General features: G+C 51.3%; 1 protein-coding gene across 3 annotated transcripts; it reads left to right on the forward strand.

Annotated features, from left to right (window-relative positions):
* The first annotated feature begins 3562 nt into the window (after positions 1 to 3562).
* On the forward strand, positions 3563 to 22520 carry SYNDIG1L (synapse differentiation inducing 1 like). 3 transcript variants are annotated; one of them, XM_033062981.2, is made up of 4 exons: positions 3563 to 3781; positions 16172 to 16624; positions 17839 to 17976; positions 19589 to 22520. In XM_033062981.2, exons 2-4 carry the CDS (start codon positions 16196 to 16198, stop codon positions 19745 to 19747), a joined length of 726 nt encoding a protein of 241 aa, XP_032918872.1. In that variant the 5' UTR covers positions 3563 to 3781; positions 16172 to 16195; the 3' UTR covers positions 19748 to 22520. The 3 variants fall into 3 exon arrangements, with proteins under 3 accessions (XP_032918872.1, XP_032918871.1, XP_032918870.1); XM_033062980.2 differs by lacking the exon at positions 3563 to 3781 and adding an exon at positions 3793 to 3974; XM_033062979.2 differs by lacking the exon at positions 3563 to 3781 and adding an exon at positions 4752 to 4850.
* Positions 22521 to 22778: the final 258 nt, after the last annotated feature.

Consider the following 22778-nt stretch of genomic DNA (forward strand, 5'->3'; position numbering starts at 1 on the left):
TCACAGCATGTCAACTGGGAGCTTAATTACTGCAGAATTCAGGTGCTTTCCAAAAGTACCTCCTTCCTCCATCCATCGTGTGCCAAAGAACAGTGCTGACACCTGAATACTGCTTCAGCATCACTCACAAGGGGTAAGAGGCCCCTCTTTGACACGGCTACATGAGACACTCAGGACCATGGGTGATGGGAAGCAAGGGAGGGATAGTAAGGGATTCCCTGTGGATTTTACTGCACTGAAGTATTTTCATCTCCAGCCTCCTCAGAAGACAACTTTTGCTAAGAAGGAGGAAAATGACACTAATTCCAGAAGGATGCTATTCATATATATTGCAAACACAGGCTTCTCAGGAGCTTTAACTACATGTGAGGTTGGAGTTATCTGTGTTATCAGGTGCTATTCACATCATATCAGAGTCCTGACAAAATCTGATGCTGGCTGCTATGTTTTGTAAGGGAACTGCATTTTATGTGCTGTTTACTGCTGCCTCCTAAATGGCCAGACTTCCTCATAAACACTTTCAAACTTCATTCTGCCCTCCAGGGCTTAATGCTTCACTTTTACAGAAGACTTGTTTTTTTTTTAACTGTATTTTTCATAATAAATGATCTGAATCTGTCTTCTAATTGAAAAACCTCAACTTATCCATCACAGCTGAATTTTACCAACACGGTACCGTAATATTTTTATTATTTTCTGTATCCCTCTATGAAAGCAATCTGACAGCATATTCTGGGTTTTTTTCCTCACCACTGTACATTAACCAGATGGTTTTCCCTCTATTGTCCACAGATACACCCACGTAATTTTTTTGCCTTCATGCTTCCAGTTAATTTAGAAATCACAAGTGATTATGAAGCACTGAAGTTGTTCCTTCCAATATGTTTTACCTTCCCCCTGTCCACGCTTAATTTCTTCTCCCATCACGCTGCCCAATTAATTAGCTTTGGCTCATCCCTCTGAAGCTTCTCTCTTGTCTCTAGATTTCACTAATCTGATCATTTTAATAGCTGCAAATGTAACTTTAATCTGCTTGGTGCTCCCCTCAACCATCATAAATAGATTCTTCAAATCCCCCCCACACCTCAGGAGCGCACTGAGTGCCTCTGACAAGTGAGTCCTGCTTCATGTTCTCTTGTCCTGCTGATGCAGCCACCTGAGCAGCAATGACCAGTCATCTCAAGTGTGGTTTGTTTCCCTTTCATTGTATTTTCACTCTCTGTTTCTGTTTCTTTGAGGATGCTCTGCAGTTGAGCCCCCACGTTTGCAGAAACCTTCCAGTTTTTGGGCGTTTTAGTAGTGTCTGTCCATTTCTGGCGCGAAATCTTTCATCTCAGCACTTCGCTTGTGATTGTTTGGCAGGAATTCAGGCTTTTAGTCTTGAGTGATCTGGGGGTTTTTTTTGGCCATCAATAAAGTAATGTTACCAAATTTGTCATAGCATATTTATCTGTTGCTATGTCTGTAGTTAAATGAAGCATGTGAAGCTCAGAACGTATTGGCAGGCAGATTTTAATGTTTGAGAGAACATAATCAAAAACAAAACCCCATCTTTCCATGCCAGGCAAGTCTGAAACACAAGTATAGCCTTTTCTTCTTGTATTTTATGTCTCCAGCAACATTTTTTCTAATTATTTTTTTAAGAGGTGCATCATTTCGATTGTATAACAAGTCCAGCGGGATAGTGCATCAGCTAATATTTAATGTAATGAGATCTCATTTCCTTCTGCTGGAAGGGTTCTCAACAGTCTCCCTTGCAGCTGAGAGCAAAGGGCCATTTTGACATCCATTTTCATTTCATTCACCCCAGTGGATACATAAATACAACAAAAAGTTTCAGTGGAGTGGGAGGCTCTGTGCATTTTGCTACATTCCCTTCAGAATCTGTCCCTTTTCTTTTTCTGGGTGGGAAAGTTTCCAACTGGCAGCTTATCCTCAGTGCCCCAGAAGTGTTTTATCTCTGGCTGACTCTTCTAGGTCACACAGCCTTTTGCCTCATGTCACCTCCCAGGGACGCTGCCCATCTCTAATCTGGACTGAATGGCTGTGGCTATAGAAGCAAAGCCCCAAACCACATCACTTAGGGTGATTTTCACCATACTCCACAAGTACCTACCTATCTGTGTAGGCATACATTTCTCTCAGAGCCACTCGAGCTCAGAGAGGCTTTGATTCGGGATGCTAATGTCACCTTCTCATTGTTAAAGCAGGAGAAACAGAGCTGCAGCTCTTGCTGCTAAGCAGTGTATCGGTAAAAGTTGGTGAGGGCTAATCCTCTGCCTGGCCAGGCAACTGCTGCACCTGCACATTACTCCAGGGATATGTGTGGCTCTAGTGAAGGATGGTGCAGCCGTTCCCAGCTGATGGAAGGAGCTGGCCAGAACTGTGCAGGGGCAGCTGTGGTGGAGGTGACCATGCACACCATTGTGGCAGTGTTGCCTCTGTGAGCTGTCCTCCATGTTCCCAGCCTTCTGCGTATGGAAAAGCCAACAAAGTTCTCTGGGCCTCGGCAAGCTATGGATGAAAATGCCTCATCCAGCAACTGAGTTTGTCTTTCACGCTCCCCCAGGACAGGGAGAGATGGGGTTTAGAGCATGTCTTGCTTCCCTGTAAGTCCACAGCCCCTCCATCCTTGCCAAGAGGTGTCCTTGAGGAATGAGGCCTCTTTGCCTTTAATTACCTCATGCTGGCTGGACAGGGCTGCACAGGATCTCATAAGATGCAAACAGCAGGACTGAGAAGGAGGCAGTCATTGGTGGCCACATCCCCAGGAGCTCCCAAGGATGTGAGCAGGACCCTTATGGGGATTTTGACTTGGGGAAGGTGATTGCCACCAAACATCTTTGTTGCCACCCGTGTGACAGCAAGTCCACTGACACCCCTGTTTCCTCACAGGGCTGCAGCTCACCCCACACTATACCTTGTGATGTGTGCAGTCAGAACTTTACTTCACACCTGCTGGGATTTTGCTGCAGCTGGAGTCATCAGGGCTGAAGGAACCCCTATAAGTCATCCACTCTGTCCCTGAGTCCCAAGTCACATCCTGACGTTGCTTCCAAAGTGTTCTTCTAATCTGGATTGACAGATTTAGGATGGCAGAGATGCAAACCTTCCTTTACTGTACCCCTAACCCTTTCCTGTCTGTTCCACTCCCTAGGGACATGGAGACAACTATTTCCTTCTTAGATTCCCCTCAAGCTATGCTGACTGGGTCTGGCCACAGGACCAGTTTTCCCTGGAGATCGCTCTGTTGATAGCAGCAGCCTTTGTGCTCTGGCTGACATCCTCAAAGACAGCTTCCCTGCAGAGGCCCCCAGCCTGGGGCTTGCATTCTGGGCTGCTCAAATCCTCCCCAGACCTGCTGGGGGTTGCCAACAGTGGGACACAGATATTACCCCCAGGGAGGGAAAGCTGGCCACCTGACACTGCTTATTTGGGCAACACATGCACTTCAGTCCTGTTGTTAGACCACTTAATTCAGCCCTTTTATCTTTACAAAAGGATGTCTCTGCTGCTACTGGAAAGATGTGCAGCTCTGTTGGAGCAGAGGGAAGGCTGCCCTGCTCATCTCCTTCCCTAACCAGTGCCTCAGCCCCTCCGGTAATGGGACCTTGAGACCCAGCTGCGCTGGTATATAGCCCATCAGCTGTCAGTTCAGCTCCTGGAAGGAGCTGGGAGGTGTTAGAGACAAGCCCGGACCTTCAGAAAATCACGTTGTACTGAGAAGACACAGCGTAGTCCCAGGGGAGCCTCCCTGAGGGCTGCAGAGGATGACAGCTGGGTACTGTTGCTGGTGGACACGGGTGGCTGTGGGTCGTACTCGGGTGTGCCTGTCACGGACTGCTCCCGTCAAAGCAGCCCTGAGGACGGGTGAAGGCAGGCGGCTCTCTGCCGCTCAAGCAGGTCGCTGTGGTTAGACCAGCCTCCAGCCGCGTGTGTATCTGCCAACAGTCTCGGTGCTGGGTGATCCTGAGGTGGGGAAAACTATTTAAGGGGACATCTAGGGAGCTCAGGAATAGCAGGGCATCGGTGCAGGGCTCAGGGAGCTGCCGGAGCGTGAGGGAGCATCACGAGCTCCCGGGACATTTGGGGGGCTGGGGGTGAAATGGGCTCGGGAAGAATGGGCTGTTGGGGCGGTGGTGTTGACTCTTGCCGTGCTGGTGCAAAGCCGGGTTACCTCCACTAATCGGAGCGATGCCCAGATGTATGTAGGGCAAATCAGCCTGCCACCCTGGTCCTCACGGAGCAGGGCAGAAAAATACCTGACTGAGCCAGCAAACGAGCTGGCTGTCCCTGGGGTGCAGCCCCCCAGGCCGGGCTTCCCTCGGACAGCGAGAAATCGCTTTTATCCTTTTCCTTTAAACTCTGCTCGCTGGCACCGGGTCTTTCCCTTGCTGGGGGAGTGGGAAGGGCTATGCCCTGGGAAATGCAGCGATCCGAAGAGCAAGGAGAGAGTTTGTGCCGTGTTATCGGAAGCAGCGGGAGAAGCAGTCACGTCGGGAGCAGCGGCGCGGCTCCGCTCAGCCAGCCCTCGAGCCGCTGATCGCAGCAGCGCGGCAGTGCGGGCGCGGAGGTGAAGCGCGGTCCGGCCGCAGCCGGAGCTGCGCCGCTCCCCGCCGGCTCCGCGCTGTGCCGCTGCGCTGCCGCACTCGGCCCCGGCCGGGGCTCCGCTGCCGCCGCTGCCGCCGCTCCCCACGGCCGGGCCCGCCGCAGGGCCGCCGGGCGCCCACCCGGCCACAGGCCGCGCCGGGGCCGCCGAGCGCTGCCGGCCGCCGTCATGCCAGCCGCCGCCTCGCCACTCCTGCCGCCCGTGCTCCAACTTGGCGGGTGAGCCCTTCCTCGACACGCAGGTAAGGACCCGCGTACAGCTCTCGGGTGGGGGCACCCCCGCTGGCTCCCGGGCGGTCGGCGTTCCCGGGGGGTCCGGGAGCGCTGTCCCCAGCGTCCCCAGGCTGCTCCGCTGGGATGGCAGCACGTCCCCAGGGAAAGGCAGCCCCGCGCCGAACCCGAGTTGGCGCCGGGGGTGGTCAGAAAATACGCTGGGGAATGTAAAGATGAAAGGCTACAACCTGGGGAAGCCGGGACAAATTACCTCGTCAGAGGCTCTGGGGTGGCCAAAATGTAAGGATTTCAACCAAAGTTTTGGAGGCCAGATATATCGGAGCAATTGCAATGACACCTTGGACCCAGCCTGCCTTCGGGACTCCCTCCCCGAGTGGCAGCTCAGCCGCCGGCTGAAGTTTGGGGGTGGTTTTCCTTCTTGTGAGAAGCCTCAGCATTCGGCGGGAGCCACGCCACTGGCGGCCATCCCCGGGATGCAGCTGGGCAGGGGAACAGCCCGGGGACCTCGGTAGGTACAGCTACTGACGGTGCCGTGACTTGTACTAAAGACACGACTTCCCTGAGCTGCACCATCTCCCCATAGCCCAGAGGATGACCTCCCATCTTGCGTCTGGGGGAAAAAGCCACTCGTTCGGGAGTTTAAACGGGAAGCACTTTCCTTCTTTACCCAGTGCCTGTTTATAATTCCTTCTCCGAAGCTGCTGCAGGTTTCACAAAAGCCATGCTGCTCTCCCAAACCCATTTTACTGGGCTACTTCCTCTGCTTCTGAAAAAGACAAATTCTCCCTTCATTTAGCTTGGATCTGCCACCAGTAAAAACCTTTTTCCCAGGAGGAAGGTAGCACTATATAAATACCAGGGAAAACCAGAGAAGTGGGGTCTGAGCCTGCCTGCCACACGGAAGGAGAAAAATAGCTTGGTCTCTGAGGGATAGTTGCTGGTTACTTTGTAGATTGTAAGGAGAAGAAATTACCCAAGCCAAAATGCAATGACTGCATTTCTCTGGCAAAAGTTTTTTGTGTCATGAAAACGGCTGGCAGAGCTAAAGCTTTGGGGAGCTGAATCCACTTCACTTTGTCTCCCTGAGCCACCATCAGAGGCAGGTAATAAACACCATTATTAAAGAATGAGTAATTTGCTGCAGCTCTAGCACAGTGAATTTGTACAGCAGATCCCTGCTTTTGCAGGGTACCCGGCTCCTTCCTGCCCTCAGCCCAGCCTGCAGACATCACCATCACTTGCAGAAAAGTGACCAAATACTCAGAAAAATATTGGCCATTAAAATCTCCCTCTGGCACTGACAAGCTCCCTGGAGCAAGCCCCAAAAGCGCCAGTCCTCCCTGGCCCAGGAGCTTGTGTTACAGCAGGGCAGTCATGGCATGGGCATGGGCACTTCAGGCCGTTTTGGTTTGTCTGCCCCCCTCACAGCCCCTCTGCTTGTGTTGGGATGTACTCACATCTTTCCAGGACCATCTTTGATTTCACTAGGTAGTCCAAAGCTCTGCCCTTTCTGCACCCCTTTTTCTACCTAGTTTCTAAAGTTCTGGACCTGAGCCTGTGACTGGCAGGTACCACTTGCAGGAGCTGCAACTCCATTGCTGCTTTCAGGGTGGCAATTTCAGGCAAAGTCTTCCAACAGAATTTCTCTATTTGTAGATTTGGATATGGGCAAATGATTGACTTTTCTGAGTGAAAGGCCAAGGCACAGCATTAGAGAGGAAAAAAAATCCATTACAGGTTTCCTTCAGATTGCCCTTCTGTTGCTGTTTCTCTGTCAAGTGAAAAAGGCAGCAAATCAAACACTTTGTTCAGCCTGCAATAATCCCCAGTGTTTCTTATTTGCATCACTTAAACCAGCTTCCTTTTGGAGTAAAACGCTTCAGGTATATTTTGAAAACCAGAGTTGGTCACAGGATTTGTCCCCAAGCTATATGTCTGGAAGCTCAGCTGGTGTGAAAAATTGGCCCAAGGCACATCAGAGATTCAAAGCTGAGCTGGGCAGAGGTTTCTCTGCAAACCCTTCCTGCTCTCCATGACTTCCATGGTGGCAGGGAAGGACAAGAAGGTGATGCTGAGGCTTTTACCCACCCAGCAGGAACATGCTGGGAGGGAAACACCATGAGGAGAATGTTCTCACTTAGCCCACATAGGAGCAAGAGTGCAGCTCACCCAGTGCACAGCTGCCTCTTCAACACACTATGACTCTGGATGGGTGCAAGAGGCAAGCTGAGTCCTGTTCCAGGCGACTGGTGTCATGTGCTGGGAAGAGAAATGTGCCAGGAAGAAATGGAAAGTATCCATACAGCAAGTGAAGGAGCAGTCCAGAGGGCCCCTCAGCAAGGCAACTTAACAAGGTCATGGAAAAGAAAATGTGGTATTGTTTTGTAACACCTGTTTCCATACTATATGGAAGAAAATTTAGCACTATCCCCTGCATCATCCTGGAGTCTGGTACTGTGGGGTGGACAAGGGTTGTGTGATGGCTGGGGGCAGCTGCCTTTTCTCTCATTATATTCCTGATGATAGAATAAAGCAGTGTGAGCTGCCCCTCCTCAAACTCAGAGGACACATCTCCACTTGAGTATTCTTTGACAATATGAAATTTTGGTATATAGGAGAGACTCTCAACATCTGGTTTGGATTGCACTTTTTGACCCAAGTAATAATTTTAACACCTTTAAGTTTGTCTGGGTCTGCAGATGTTTGCCAGATGGGAAGACAGCAATCCACTTATTTGCTGGACCAGGAAATCATCCCACTGATAAATACACACTGATTTTGGAAACTTAGGGTTTGGAAAAGTAAACTGGACCGGTGTCATCTCCACAACTTAAGTTAATTTTTAAAGAGAGAGCAGATCATTGGCAGATGAATTAAACATCTGGACTACAGAGGAGCCTTGTGAATCCAGGAGAATCAGGACACAGTGAGCAAGATGGAAATAGCCCTGAGCTGAAGGCAGGGAGACATAGATAAAATAAACAGGGCAGTGGGGAAAGGAGGGTGCTGCATGCTCTAGCCTTCAGGGTGCTAATGAATCATTTGAGTACGGATATGTTCTAAACAAAGACAAATGAGCAGTCCTTAACAGATGCTTTACATTGCCAGCTTCAATTGATAAGAGGGGGATTTGCAGGGAGATGTGAGGATGGAGTTAGGAGCTGCGGCTAAGCCGCTCTATCAGCGAGCCACAGCTGTGAAAGGGAGGACATCTTTCTGTGCCCCCAACAACTGCTGCCACCGTGGGTGCTACATCCCACTCCCCATTTTGGTCTCAGATGATGTAAGTCTCTCACCTGGAAGAAAGCCAGGTCCCATCTACCTGACCACTCTGTGCTGGGTGCCAGGACTTTGAAGGGAGATCATCCCTGGGACGCAGACCTGCACATGGTCCCAGGCTTGGCTGCAGGGCCAAGGGGATCACAGTTGGTCCTGGAGGGGAGCATGAGGCACAGGTCTGCTCCAGCACAGGGTATTGATGCTTTCAGAGTGGTCTCTGGGGAGGATTAGGTGCAGGGTCCCATGGTAACAGCAGTCATAAATGGGACTTCATGGGCAGGAGAAGATCCTTGAAGTAGAGATCATGGGACTGGAGAAAAGGCTATGGGTAAAAGTGTCTGCTTGGAGAAGAGCATGAAGCCATTTAGAATAATCACTGTGTTCAGTTCAATACTGGGTATAATTAGTGACAGAGAAAACCTGATGTGAAATTGAGGACTGTAGTCATTAATAGAGGAAAATCAGCCATGAGCAAAATTAAAATCTGCCAGCAAGAGCTTCTGTGCATCTTCCAGCAGCAGAGAGAATGTCTTGATAGTATACACATAAACACACCTTGAGGGACCTTTGTGAGCAGTCCAGTGGGATACTTGTCCCTTTGGACACTCCGAGCAAGGAGCCTGATCTCAGGCACGGAACTGGGCTGCCTCTGTGCTGGCAGCACTGGAGCCCAGGTGTAAGTGAGTTTGGCTCTCAGTGGCTCCATTATACATAGATGTTTCTAAGTAGGTCTTCTACACTGAGGGCAGGATGCCAGTGCCCCTCTCTCCAGAGAGCAGTCTTAGGGTAATTCCTTAAGGTGGTCCTGAGCTGAGGAAGAGAAGGTTGAAGCCCAGACCCATATGAGCTCATATTTCTCCAGGACAGTGATTTAGATGCTGTAGCAAGCAGGGAAAATAGTCTCTCCTAACCCTGGCTCAGATGAGAAGTGAGAGCCCAACAGCCTCCAAACTGTCTTCTCTGGCTGATGCCTCAAAGGACTGGAGATGCTGACAGTCCCAGCAGCAATCACATCCGGGAGTCATTGCCCAGATCACTACCTGCCAGCAACCTTGCTGGGTCCCCATGCAGCAAAGTGAAGAAGCCTCTGGTGAGAGCAATCCATCAGCTTTGTTTGGTGTCATGTACCCCTTTAAAGCCCAGGGGGTTATTGTGCTGAGTGTGCTGCAGGGTTGTTCCTTGTTTGGGTGCAAACCCGTCAGGAGTGCTGTGAGGTTGAGAGGACTGTCCCAGTGTGGCTGTTGGAACCTTCAGAACTTGCCCATCACTGATTCTGTCGTGATCCACTTCCCTGGCCCAGTGCTGCCAGCCAGGTCACCCACTCTGCTCTGCCTCAGCTGGGCACTCCATGGCCACTCTGCTGCCCTCCAGCTCCGGGCCAGCTGCAGGAGCAGCCCCCCTACACTTCCCACTCTTCTCTCTGATCCCACGTACACAGGACAGCCTGCAGAAACTTCTGACAGCCACCTTATTTACTTGTTTGCGTCTCCTGCTTAAAAAAAGGGATACTGAGAGAGTCCAAACTTGCTAATTATACACCTAGCCACCCACACCACCATGTGCTTTATTTCCATCACCATCCATGCTTCCTTCTTCTTGCATCGCCAGCTTTTCCCATATCTCTCGTGCCTGAGGGGCACTGCGAGGTGCATTCCGGCAAGCTCGGTGAGCTCAGACCCCGTGCCGGCCGACGCCGTGCTCACACTTGAGGAGAAAACGCCAGCCGTGGGGTGTTGGGGCGCCGTAGCTGTCCCCAGCGATTTGGACACACAGGCACCGGGCCCGGGATGTGCCCGCAGGCGCCGTCCCGGCCCCGCGACGCTGAGGGTCGGGAGCGGCCGGGGCGGTGCGGGCAGTTCGGGTTGTGCGGGGCACTGCGGGTCGGTGCGGGGCTGTTCGGGACTGTTCGGGCACTGCGGGACTGTTCCGTCTGATTGGGCTGTTCGGGCGGTGCGGGGCACTGCGGGACTGTTCCGTCTGATTGGGCTGTTCGGGCGGTGCGGGCAGTGCGGGGCTGTTCGGGCACTGCGGGACTGGTCCGTCTGATTGGGCTGTTCAGGCTGTGCGGGTCGGTGCGGGGCTGTTCGGGCGGTGCGGGTCGGTGCGGGTCGGTGCGGGGCTGTTCGGGCGGTGCGGGGCTGTTCGGGCGGTGCGGGTGGCGCGGCGGGCGCTGCGCGGCGCTCCGGGGACACCTGGTGGCCGCCTGGCGAGCGCCGGTGGCGGCCGACGTGGGGGACGCGAGGGCAGCCACGAACACTGTGCTGCCGGCGCCGCACAGCTGTGTGCCGGCACTCCCGATGTGAAGCCGGGAGTTATGGGGATGCCTGCTGGGAGGCGATGGAGTTTCCACTGCTCCCCTGTTGATGTGATGCGCACCGGCAGTGTGTCCAGATTGCTGGCACCGGAGCTGGGGACAGGGAGGGGCAGGAGCCCCAGCCCTGTAGAGAACGGCTTCTCCAAAACCAGCCTGGCTCTCCCCTGCCAGCCCCAGGGGTGGATTTGCTGCTCCCCACCATTAGGAGCAACACCTTAGTTTTGAACATAGCTGGGTCAGAACACTGCCGCAGAGAAACATTTTTATCAGAGACAATAAAGACCTGATTTTCACCTGGAAATTGCCCAATTTGACTTGTGATACTTGAAAAGCAGCCCATCGCATCCCAATTCTCAGAGCAATTTAGTCTCTGTTGGAGCCAGCAGCCCTTTGGTACTGGCTTTCCACCTGTCAGGAGATCAGAACAAGCATTTTATTCACTCCTTTCCAGCTCTATCAGACCAGCTGCATCAAAAGTGTGAATCAGATTCTCTACATCACAAACGTCTCAGCTATCCTCCCTCTAATCCAAGTCCACAGGCTTTGTGTCACCTTCTTCCTTCCCTCCTGGTCCTCCCCATCTCTTTCCCCTACCGAAGCTTCATGGTGCTTTTCTTCTCCATGTCGGTGGCCAGGGTCCAGCTCTCTGTCTGGCTCAGACATCACTTTGCTTCCTCTGCCCCATGCTTCTTGCCCACCATTTCCCTTCCCACTGCTGTCCCTGCTGTGCTCTTTTGTTTCTCTGGGTACCACCTCTGCCAGTCCCATTGGGGCAATCATGTCTCACCACCCTTCCCTCCTGCCCCACACTGAGACCTGCCTCCCCCACATCACCTCTCTGACCTTTCCAGCCCCCAGGCCACCTCACCTGATGCTCGTGCCACAGGCACCTTTCCACCTTTCCCTGGACAGGTGAAGGCTTTGTTACACCCCAGGGATGAACAGCCCCTCAATCTGCATGCTGGTGCTGTGCCCATGACAGAAGCAGTGGTGTCAGATGAGAACCCATGGGAGTGTTTCAGTGTTGTCTGGAGCAAAACTGCTTCCTGTAATCATGTCTGTGGGGCTGGTGAAAGCACTTCCTTGTCCTCTGGAGCTGTGGTGCACCCTGTGGGGCTCAGGGCTGAGACATGCAGGTATCCATGCTGCTGCATGGGCTCCTGTGGCCAAAAGAAGGCTTGGTCCACTCCTGCCAGAAGCATTGTCCGTGAACTTTCACAGCCCTTCCTTCACTCCCCTTTCCAAAGTGACAACTGCCCAGGCAGTGTTGTGCCTTTGCTTCTCAGCAGCCTTTGTGAGATGGTTTTCCCTTAGGCAGAATCACAAGTTTGCCTGCCCAGAGGCAGAGGTACTGTGTCCTGACTGGACATGGGCGCCTGCTTAGAAGATCCAAAGCACCTCCTGAGAGCTTCTAGGAAGGTCTGGACTCAGGGACAAGTGCTCGACAAATCTCCTATGCTTTCATCTTCCATCAGGAGTGGTCCACATCTGTCCTAGGGCTATGGCAGCTGGATCAGGAACAGGCATTCACACTGTCCCCTGCCCTCAGACCAGCCAGGGCATGGCAGTGCAGTGGGGCACCAAAACCTGAGGGCACCGAGCTCCCCTGGTGCTGTCCTGAAGGGGAAAGCCTTCAGCCAGAGTGGGTTAACCTTCTCACTCTGGAGTCTGGGGACGTGCACCACAGCCACAACCTGCTAATGAGCCCGGGAAGCAAGGCAGAGTGTTTGCTTGACAGGGCAATTAAACGATGATTGATTCCTGGAACAGCTACTTAATTCATCATTAACTGGCTTATCATAGCCGGCATCTGTGCCAAGGGTCCCTCTGAGAACTGCCTCGGGGGATGTGGTGTGGAGGTGAGATCTGTGAAATACAAAGCTAAATTTGCTACCTCTCTATTTTCATGCTTTATTTTGGCTCATTTTACCCAGTACTTGCCTTTAGAAGCTGAGAATACACAACACAGCTGTGCATTTCCCACTCTGCTGGGGACTGCTGCAGCCAGGCTGGGGAGTGTGGGGGCTCTGCTCAGCCAGCTGGTTCCAGGAGCAGCCGTGCACAGGGGGAGGCAGTTCGGGAGGGAGCCAGCAGCTGGCAGGCACAGTAGAGCTGCAGCAATGGTTCGGCTCAACGAGGGCACCGCAGTCTGCCTCCTCCCAGGTGTGCCCAAGTTGTGCAGGTATGCTTGTATGTGTGCATCCTCCCTGTGCATCTAGCAGCATCTCACCACCATTACCTGCTGCCAGCACTGCCCAGGCCAGCCCCATGGAGCTGATGGATATGCATGCTATCCAGTCTTGCTGGTTATCATGACAGAGAATTGCCACTCTTTGACAATTTTGTCTTTTACTACTTTCTTGCTTTCATCTTCTGACTTCGTTATTCTTTCCCCAAGCTTGGTTGTTCACAGGCTTTCTTTATCACCAGACTTATTTTATTATTATTCTTGCTTTTTAAAGTCCCTGTGTGGCTAAATTCCCTGTAGGATTCAGATAACCCAAATGGGGTTTGGGGACAACTGCAGGGCTGGTCTGATTCTCTCCTTCCCTGCACATGCCCACAGGGCTGGTCCTCACCCTCTGCCATTCCCTCTTTAATGTCATCTCTAGAAGCTTGATGGGCTTGTCCCCACCTACAAACCCAGACCATTCAGTACATGGTCTCTCTGTGATGTGCTCATCATGGTGACTGAGGAGTGGGAAGCTTCTCTAATCCCTCTGGTTCTGGGACTCTTTCACATCTTCACCATTATGGGAGAGGAAGGTTTCAGCCTGGCTGCTTCCCAGCAGGGCTGAGCACGCTCCTGTAAAGCATGTTGTGACACAGGTCCTCATTGTCCCCTCCCCACAGCTGACAAATGCCAGGACTGGGTATGAAGGCTGCAGTTTGTGGCTCCTTCACTTATCTATCAGAAGCACTGTGAGATTTTCTTCTTTTCCCCTTGTCCTGGCAGTCTCCCAGGGAGAGCATCAGCCCCAATTCCCAAGAGTGGAAGGCAGCAAGAAAAAGAGGCTTTAGTACAGGTAAATCTTTTATAATTCCACAGGGTGCGGGACTAGCACAGGCTAAATCTTTCCAGCTGTAGCCCTGGCCAGTCCATGCTTTGTGCAGCAGTTCCAAGATCCTGGCTCTGCTCTAAGGACAGCTCCAGGACAGTTTGAGGCCAGAGGCTCAAACCAGAGAGGTCTGAGCTCACCTCACTTTCCTGGGATGAAGCCCGGCCCAGCCCACATTCACAGACTTCCCCACACTTCAGGAGTTTTTTCCTGTGATTTCTTTTGCTACCCATACTGTCACTCCCCAAGGTGTGTTCACCCGAGGATGTTTGCTGCCTGCAAGCCCTCACTGTCTCTTCCCCACAGACCAGGTCAGCGAGACATCTCCCACCAGCCCTTCCAGCATCCTTTGGGACTAGTCCAGCTGCATAGATGCACTCATCCCACACTGGTTCCCTGGCACCTCCCAAACTGCCTTTTCGGTTTCCAATTCCTCCCAGCTTCTTTCCCTTCTTTCCCCCTCCCACGCTCTGTTTCCCAGTGCTTGCTGCTGGAAATGTATGGCTTTTCTGTGCAGCTCTGCTCCTTCTCCAACCTGTTGCTGAGGACCCCAAGTGAGAAGCACAGCAACTTCCACACAGGCAGTACCTGCTGCCCAGTGACCAGCAGCCTGCCTGCAGTCCCTCTGCTGGTGTTTCTCAACACATTTGGAACTGACTCCCTCCAGCAGTTCTCAGCAAGATCCCATTCCTTCCTACCCTAGCTTGCTGCCAGAATAATCTCTTGAGATAAGGCGTGGATGCTGTACTAAACCTGGCAATTTCCTCTCACTAGCGCTGGGCTCCTGTTTTGGCTGCTGCTCTCAAATGACATCTGGTGACTGGTCTCTCCTTATTGTTTAGTTAAAAATTAAGTTATTTTATTAGAAATCTAATTTGCATGTTAAGGTAAGCAAAGAAGAGTATCATGGTTTCCTTGCACGAAAACTGGGATGTAGCTTTGAGCTTCTCTTTGTCTGTGCAAAAAATAAAACCATCTTTGCTACAAATATGCATCTCCCTTAAATATTTTGAAAATACTTAATGGCCATCTGCTGCACGAGCCATTACTGCATTACTGGCTTTGTAAGTGAGGTGGGAGACTGCAGAAGGCAGGGAATGGTTCTGGCAAGGGAGAAGTGAAGGGCATTCACCAAAATGCACAGTGTTTTAGCAGTACGAGAGGGCTTTTGAACAGTTCCATTTTCCTGAGCAGATTTCCAAAATGTGATGACCCTGCCTGAACAAAGCCAGCAGACGGGTCCATTTAAAACCCTGCATGGCTCCCAAACCTGCATGATGCGGTAGAGTTTGGCCAAGGAAACAGGACCACTTGGACTTTTCACTCTCTAAAGTCTTCAATTTCTCTATATTTATTTCTTGAGATTTAAAGACAAGATGGTGTGCTGTCTATCAGAAAACCTAATGCACCTGAGGGATTCTTGCAGCAGGAGGAAGTGTGACCCTGCTACACAGGATCCTGCAGAGAAGTCAGTGACCAAGGTCTCTGAGGAGGACAGGAACATTTGAGGTTGCAAGGCAACAAGGTGGCATGGTTGAGGAGCTGGGAAAATGCTAAAAGAGACTGTAAAACCTGGGGCTCAGGTAGTGAAGAGGGCAAAGTAATTGTTTCTCTCTCCTGAGGATGCTGATATTTCACTGTACTTTTTCTTTGTTCCAAGGTGGGTTGGGAAGCCAAAATAGTAAATGCTTTTCTGAAGGAAAGGGTTGGAAATATTTCATCTAAGAAATTTTCACGGGAAAAAGAAAATGAGAGCAATACAAGGTTTCAGCACTCTGAAATGAAGGAAGGGAGAGGGAGGTGAATTTCCCTGAAGAAGAAACCCATGTTGACATTTGTAGCTGAGTATCTCCTTTGGACTCTGCATTTTCTGAAGCTGGTGGCCTAGAGCCAAGGCTGTCTGACTGCCGCTGTACCCAGGGGTGGAGCTGGTTTAAACAGCACTTTGATGTGATGGATCATTTGCTTAAAATTTCATCATTTCAAAGTGGACCAAACCCCACGGAGTCTCCCCTTTAATCCCCACATCTTTCTGCTGCTCCTCACAGAGCATCCAACGCTCCCACCCCAGCCTAATCACCACCTCCATGTGCTCACAGCAGCCCCCTGGCTTCCCTTGGTGGCTCACTGCACTTGCCCCAGTGCCAGCTCTAGTGCCATCCAGTGCCAGCCTTCAATGAGTCCTAGAGAACTTCCCATGTACCTGAAAGCTGGTTAGGTGTATGTGTAAAGTCCAGAGGGATATAATTCACCATGCAACCCTCTGCTTTGGGAAGTCAGGAAGGCTCCTCAAGTGATTGTCGGTCTCTTATCTACTGTGCTGTCAGTCTTTTTCACAGCACACATTATGAATCAGCAGAAAAGATGCGGTAGGTCCTTTCCTGTGAGGTTGAACATGGCCAATTTAAGATGCATTATAGATACAGCAAGTCCTCATGTTAATCCAGCCTGAATCAGATAACCTTACTGCAGGGCTGCATCCTTATCTTGCTACCACCTGAGGAATAGCATTCAAGCTGTGCAGAGGTGGGGAGGGGTCTTGTTTTCTCCAGTATTGCCAAATTTTTCTGTTCCCACTGGCCTCTCGACATTGGCTGTGCACAGGTGAGAGGCTTTTCTGCTCCCTTGCCTTGCTGAAATAACAGTCTGCTCCCTCCCTCCCCCTCTGCTCCTGCAGGAACTCCCCACCACTGCTGGCAGCATGGAAAGCGTGCGTGAGCTCCAAAACCCGCTCTTGGCCAAATCCAATGGCCACCTTCGCAGCAGCTATTCTTACCATCAGCATCACAGCCAGGACTACCCCAGTCATCGCTGCCAAGGGAAACTGTATTCCTACATATTCCAAAACACCGGTGGTGCCAGGACTCACCAGCTGCTGGATGCCAGTTCTCTGCAGCTGGCTGTTGAAGCTTTGTATGGCCCCAGTTTCATCCTTGTGAAGGATGAGGCTGCTCTCAAGGCCAAGGACAGCAAGATGGAAAGCTGCGAGACCACCTTTACAGAAAGCAAAGAGTCTCCTTCTGAAGTTCCTGAAGGGCATGAGGCACAAGGGTCCTGCCTGGTAGAGAGTGACATCCGCATCCAAACTGTTTCCTATGAGGTGGAGGAAGAGGAGCTGCAGGAGTATGAGGTGAGCTTGGACAGGTGGTATAGCTCCTGTAGTCATTCTTTCTGGACATTGGTTCAAATTCTTGATAATTTATTCTCCCTTCTTTACCCAGAACTCCCCCCAAACTCCTACCATCTCCTGCCTCACCAGCCTCCCTGTGCACCCAATATTTCTTCTTCCTCCTTATAATTTCTGCTCCTTTTTCCTCACTGCTGACCTCAAAAGGAGGTCAGCTTCTCTAAGAGCAGCCTGACTGCTGCTGGGAGCAAAAGGGAGGTGGGATCTCTGTGGGATCCTTGGGAAATGGGAATACTTTGACAGAGGCAGCCTGCTGCTGCTGTGATGCTCTAGCTAAAGAGAAACAGCAATTCTTGCATAGTAGCAAAATTCACATGTGTGATGGCAGCAGCTGAGAGAAAGCTTTATATATATAAAGACAGGATGAATCCTACACAGGAGGAATGAGAGCTCACAGAGCAGCCTCGTTGCTGTGCTGTGCCCCACTATGGCTTGAGCAGTGGTGCCAAGGCTGGGAAACATCATCCAGCATCTTGAGAGGTGGGAGAAGGTCCCAGAGCTCACTGGAGCTGATGCCTGATGACCCAGCACAGCTCTGCTTCTTTTGGTGTTGGTGATGTAGCCCATTCAGATTGCAGCAGGGATGTCCCCACCTCTGTGTCCCTTCCCCACCAAGACATCACTTGCAGGGTGGTCTGAGACTGGCCCAAAGGCAAGAGGGCTCACCACAGCACTGAACAGTGACTCACTAAGGGGACAAGGCATGGTGCCCCTGCAATGTAGGCTCCACTTCAAACGCTTTCCTTCACTTCCTAAATTAGTTTAGCAGGATATTGATCTCCTAGTCTCTAATGGGGATAAGTCACTTTGTTTAAGTTTGTTTAAGCTGACAAATAGTCAGATCTGCCAAAGCTGAAGATATTTCAGTTTAAGACTCTCTCTAATGCAGGAAATCCCAGACCCCCAGCATTTTCTCTGGCAGGGAGCCGAGAATCCATTTCAGTCTTGAATTTGCTGAGCTATGTTGTTCCTCATCAAACCATGCTGAAGAGTCAAAAATATTTTTGAAATTTACTCCTTGAATTTGCCAGTGGGAATTCTATGAGAATGTGTGATGGGATCAGGAGAGGGTGGGAGCTGGGAGGCGAGGTGCTGAGATGCAGCCTGCAGAGCAGCACGGGGAGGTGGGAATGTGCTGAATCCATCTGGTTTTGCAGAGCGACTCCTCCAGCGACAGCGAAAGCGAGGATCATTTCCTGATGCTTCCCCCCCGGGACCACTTGGGCTTGGCTCTTTTCTCCATGCTGTGTTGCTTCTGGCCCCTGGGGATTGCTGCCTTCTACTTCTCCCAAGGGGTGAGGAATCCCTTTGCTTGCCTGCATGTGCCGAGTGCTAAAGCAAGGGCCCTGAAAGCCACAGTGGCCCATGGAGGTGACCAACACCTGTCTGAATCTAAGGCTCATCTCTGTGCCATGGCCATAACTCTGAGGGTTGAGACAAAGGGTGCTCCTGGATGTCTCCACAATTGTTGTGGGGTTGGAACCTCTCCAGTTCTGGTGTGGGTTACTGGAGGTCAGGCTTTTCCTTTGGGTTTTGTGGCTGTTATTTAGGGAACAGGAGCTCCTCTTGTGAGCAGCTCACCCAGCTTCTCACCCTCCAGCCAGGTTCAGGAAAATGACATTTTCCCACCTGTCCTCCCATTCTCTGGTAATGTGAAGGTTCTACACCATGACCCAGACTGAGGAAGCTCATGCCACAGGAGCCAGGCTGCTCGGGAGACTGGATGCAAAGGGCAGCTCGGTGTCCATATCACCCTACAGCTCCTCTCTTGCACTTGTTTCTGGTACACATTGGCTTACCTGTGGGAGGCAATGCCAAGCTGGCAGAGGCTGGAGAGGCAATGGCCCTCAGGCTGCAGCAGCTCAGAGGAGCTGCTGTGTCCTTGAGGGCTCAGCCCAGAGCCTGGGCTCACTTGCATCGCTGTTGACCGAATAATTCATGCGGAGCCAGGGGATTTACTCCACATTTGCATAGATGCTGCTGTACCAAGAATAGATGGGGGAGGCATTAAGAAATTAAATCAAGAGGACATTAACAGAAATGGAAAAATATATTACATGAGTGCCTGGCACAGGGCTGGTGAGAGGCAGGGGAAACATTAGTTGATAAAGACCCCAAGGAGCAGTTGATTTCACATTTTTCCACATAGTGCAAGATAGCACAGTGCACTCTCCATGTGATGATGGGGCAATTTATATCTAGCTCCATTTTCTATAACTACCCCCTTTGTTCACTCACTGAGGCAAGAACCATATCTTTGTTTGGTATCTTTGCATATTGAGTGCACTGATGCACACCTGGTGACTTGAACTTGAAGTAGTAGGTAATAACAAGAGCAGCTTGGAACATGCCCTGAGTACTCAGAGAGGCTGGAATTTGCCGTCCTTTTCCAGAGAGATGAGGATCTGCCTCCAGTGCTGGTTCCATCAGCCCTTCAACACCAAATAGGCTTCAGCTGAAAACCCCATGCAGGAAAAATCAGGTGGCAGCACAGCTGCCAACAGACCATGCCATCAAAAATCAGCTCTCTGAGCCTAGGCAGGTCTCCTTGCATCTCTGTAGGGTGCACTGGCATCTGGTCAGTACCACACAGCCATCACCCTATGCACTGAGGTCTTACAAGGGTCCAGCCACCCACCCACAGCTCTGGCTATGTGCCCAGATGGGTGCTTTCAGACAAGTAGCTGAAGCCCATACTTCCCTTGGAGGCAAAGTCCACAGGGAAATGTGAACAGGTGGCACTGCTGTTCTGAGCCCTCCCAGACTGACAGACACCTTGTCTGTTCCCAGCCTCCATGGAGTGCAGTGGCCAGACAAGAAGCACTGACTCAGTAATGAAACAACTGCATGCTGGTTAAAGGCCAGGTTGGTACAGCTGTGAGCAATAAGCATTTCTTCTCCTTCCAGACCAGCAAGGCTGTCTCCAAAGGAGATTTTCATCTGGCCAGTTCAGCTTCCCGCCGAGCTCTGTTCCTTGCCGCGCTCTCCATAACCATCGGCACAGGAGTGTACATCGGGGTGGTGGTAGCACTGATCGCTTATCTCTCGAAAGGGGGCCACGTGTAGCTGCCACCTGCATGTCACTGCCATCCCTGGCCACTGACCCTTCTGGGATTGAGCTTTCCTATGGAGCACAGAGCACCAGTGCCTGCAAGGGCTGCTTGCACAGCAGGGCCCCAGCATGGATGTCCCGTGCAGGTTTCTTCCTCTTTCAGACAAACAGTAGACCCCTGTTCTCCCTGAGGCTGCAGTGTGCGACCATCTAACAACAGGGAATTGAGCACCAGCCTGGCTACTGGGACAAGGAGGAGCACATTTGCCTGGTGGAAGATGTGCAGGACAGAAACCACACGCTGCTGCTGGGCTGGTGCGACGACCCCGATCTGGGGCTAGAACTTCCCTTCTCAGTCCCACAGCTGGGAGATCCATCACTTGCCCAGGCTTGGCTCATGAAGGGTACACACAGAGAAAAGAGGGGGTATGGTGCCAGGGAATGACTGCTGCTTCTTCTGGGAGGCCAGAGTCCTGGAGACTCCTGTGATGGGGACGACATTGTCACTTCAGTGCTGTGGGGTGGCCTGACCCCTCAGCTGCAGTGAAGTAGGAGGACAGACCATGGACAAGACCAAGAGGCATGCTTTCTGCATCCCTCTGCAGACAGACCTCTGATCCACAGGAGGACATCCCAGTTGCTGGTCTATCCCAAATCAGAAACAAGGAGGAAGGCAGGCTGGTGGTTGCACACCATCTCTCCCATTGTTGGCACAAGCTGGTAAAGACAGCAAGGTTTTCTCTGTGTTAATAGTGACTGCCATGGTGATACCAAGTCAAAGCCCTTACAAGGTTGCCATCCCAGAGTCCTGGGCCCTCAAAAAGATTTGTAATGGAAATCTCTACCTAAGAAGTGTCCTGGAAGGGGTGCTGGCCTGAAGTATTCCACTCCTTGTACTAGGTCAGGGCCCTGCACACAAAGAGGGATGGAAAGAAAAGGCTGATGAAACCTGCAGAATCTGGGGTAGGAGTGCTGTTTGTGAGGGGATGAGATCCAGAGAAGGAAGAGATGTGGAAGGAATCTGAGACACTGGGTGACCTCAACGCACTCCTTCCCATGCATTGGAGAGAGGTATCTCCAGCCATTCAAAAGCCTCTGGTAACAAGGAAATACCAAGCATCCACCCCATACATCTTACTTTGCTTATTTATATATTGTCAGCAGCACAATAAGTGCTTCAGAGGTGGGTATGAAGGCAATGGTTGCCCCAAAGGGCTGGGTTTAAGAGGTCATGCCTCACCCCACACTCTCCAGCATCCACCTTTGACCATCCCTCCTCTCTTTGGCTCCCCTGTTGCCTCTTTTCCCCATGTGCAGGAGACTGCAGGCAGACTCTGGGCATCCCTCACCCCCTTCCCAGAGTTTCTGGGCAGGCTGCAGCCAGCTTTGCAAGAGATGCAGCATGTTCCTCCAGCTGGGTGCATTTCATCCTAAAGAAGCATGTTAATGTCTGCGATTGCCATTGTACTTGAGCCATAAAAGAGAGAAGTGTGTCAGAGGCCTGTACAGAAGCTGGTTTGAAAGTTCCCATTATGTTTTTTAACATGGAAGAACTAATAAAAAAAAAAGGAGAAAAGACTGTTTATAATAACGTGGAGCTGGCTATCAAAGAGGTGAGCGTCACAACAGAACCACACTCACTCAAACCTGGGGGTGTTTATGCTGTTCCTGAGGGAAGTTATAATCTAGATGATGTCTGAGTATCTTGGAGGGAGATATATTTCTGTGTAGATAACAGTGGGAAAATACCACCGAGAGCAGGATGGTGGGGTAGGCTTTATTTTTCCCCTGTGTAGCTGGACAAGAATTAGAGAGAGAGACTGGGGCATCTGTGTATAGTAGAAGCATAAAATCTGCTTGAATAGGGGCAGAAAAATACAAACATGGGGCGAAATAAGCAGATCCTGCTTCTGATGGTGGACAGAGAAGCAGAATTTGCAGGGCAGGCCTGTCCGAAAGAGAAGGGTAATAAGTGGCAGACTCATCCAGCACCCATGTGACAGTTTTCATTCCCCTCTTCTGCATGTGCTCAGCCTTCCTGGACGTCCATCCCTCCAAATAACCAAGCAAGAGCATTATTTCAGGAGAGGGGACATCTGTGGGTGCATCTGTAGCAGGGGTGACCAGCCCCACCACTCCCCAGCTCAGTGCTGTCCCAGCTAAAGCCCTCCCCATCTGTCCCCTTCAAGTACTCCAAAATCAGCAGGGTTGGGGGGATAGCAGATGATTCTAGTCCAGACAAAATTATTCAGTCCACCAGACCAGAATCTACAATAAGATACAGCATTTGACTCTGAATTTGTAATTCTTCCAACTGGTTCCCTCCAGGGGCTTCCAAGAGTGGGGGGTCCAGCAGTCTTCAGCCCACTTCCCATGGGCATTCCATCCCTCTGAACCCCAAACTGCTTCTTTGTCTTTTTTTAATTGGAGATGCATGGGGAAGGAGCAGGCTAAAGGGCCAACAGAATTAGAGTCTTTTCCGCTAATAGCCTGAATCTCTGATGAACTTGTCAAAGCGGGGGAGAAGGGGCTGTGCCAGAGCATCCCTAAGGGGGGCATTATGCAAATGGAGAAATTAGTTGGAAACAGCCTGAAGGGAAACATGTGGAAATTGAAATCCGAGGAAGAGCATGATCACTGCTGAATAACTTATTATAGACTCACAGTGCCTGCTGTGGCTGCCTAAGCAGAAGGGAAGGAAGCAAAAAGGCAACAAGACAGAGCAGTTGGAGAAGGTTCAAGCTCCAGAAATTTGATTGAGCTTAAAAAATAAAAAGTTAAACTCTACCAGTGGATGTGGAAGAAGTAATTCCTCACCCTCTTCCTCCTGTCCTCACAGAGAAGGTGTCCCTCTCCCAACCAGGACCCTCAGCTCAGCAGCAGAGCTCTGTAATGGTCCAGATCCCACAGGGGATACTCAGAAATTTGGGGGGAAGGAGGAATAGCCTCAGGTTCTGGCCTGACAACATATCCAGCTCAGAAAGAAGGAATGGAGGGAGCCTGGCAGGTCACTGCCGTGGGATGTGATGCGAAGGCACAAAGTGC

This window comes from Catharus ustulatus, chromosome 6 (genome assembly GCF_009819885.2).
Source record: "Catharus ustulatus isolate bCatUst1 chromosome 6, bCatUst1.pri.v2, whole genome shotgun sequence".
In the NCBI taxonomy this organism is placed as follows: Eukaryota; Metazoa; Chordata; class Aves; order Passeriformes; family Turdidae; genus Catharus; species Catharus ustulatus.

Excerpts from the sequence above, each read along its gene's own strand:
- SYNDIG1L (XM_033062981.2), top strand. The coding sequence starts at position 16,196 with ATGGAAAGCGTGCGTGAGCTCCAAAACCCGCTCTTGGCCAAATCCAAT. Across the intron at positions 16,625-17,838 it reads AGGAGCTGCAGGAGTATGAG|AGCGACTCCTCCAGCGACAG; the intron begins GTGAGCTTGGAC and ends CTGGTTTTGCAG. Across the intron at positions 17,977-19,588 it reads CCTTCTACTTCTCCCAAGGG|ACCAGCAAGGCTGTCTCCAA; the intron begins GTGAGGAATCCC and ends TTCTCCTTCCAG.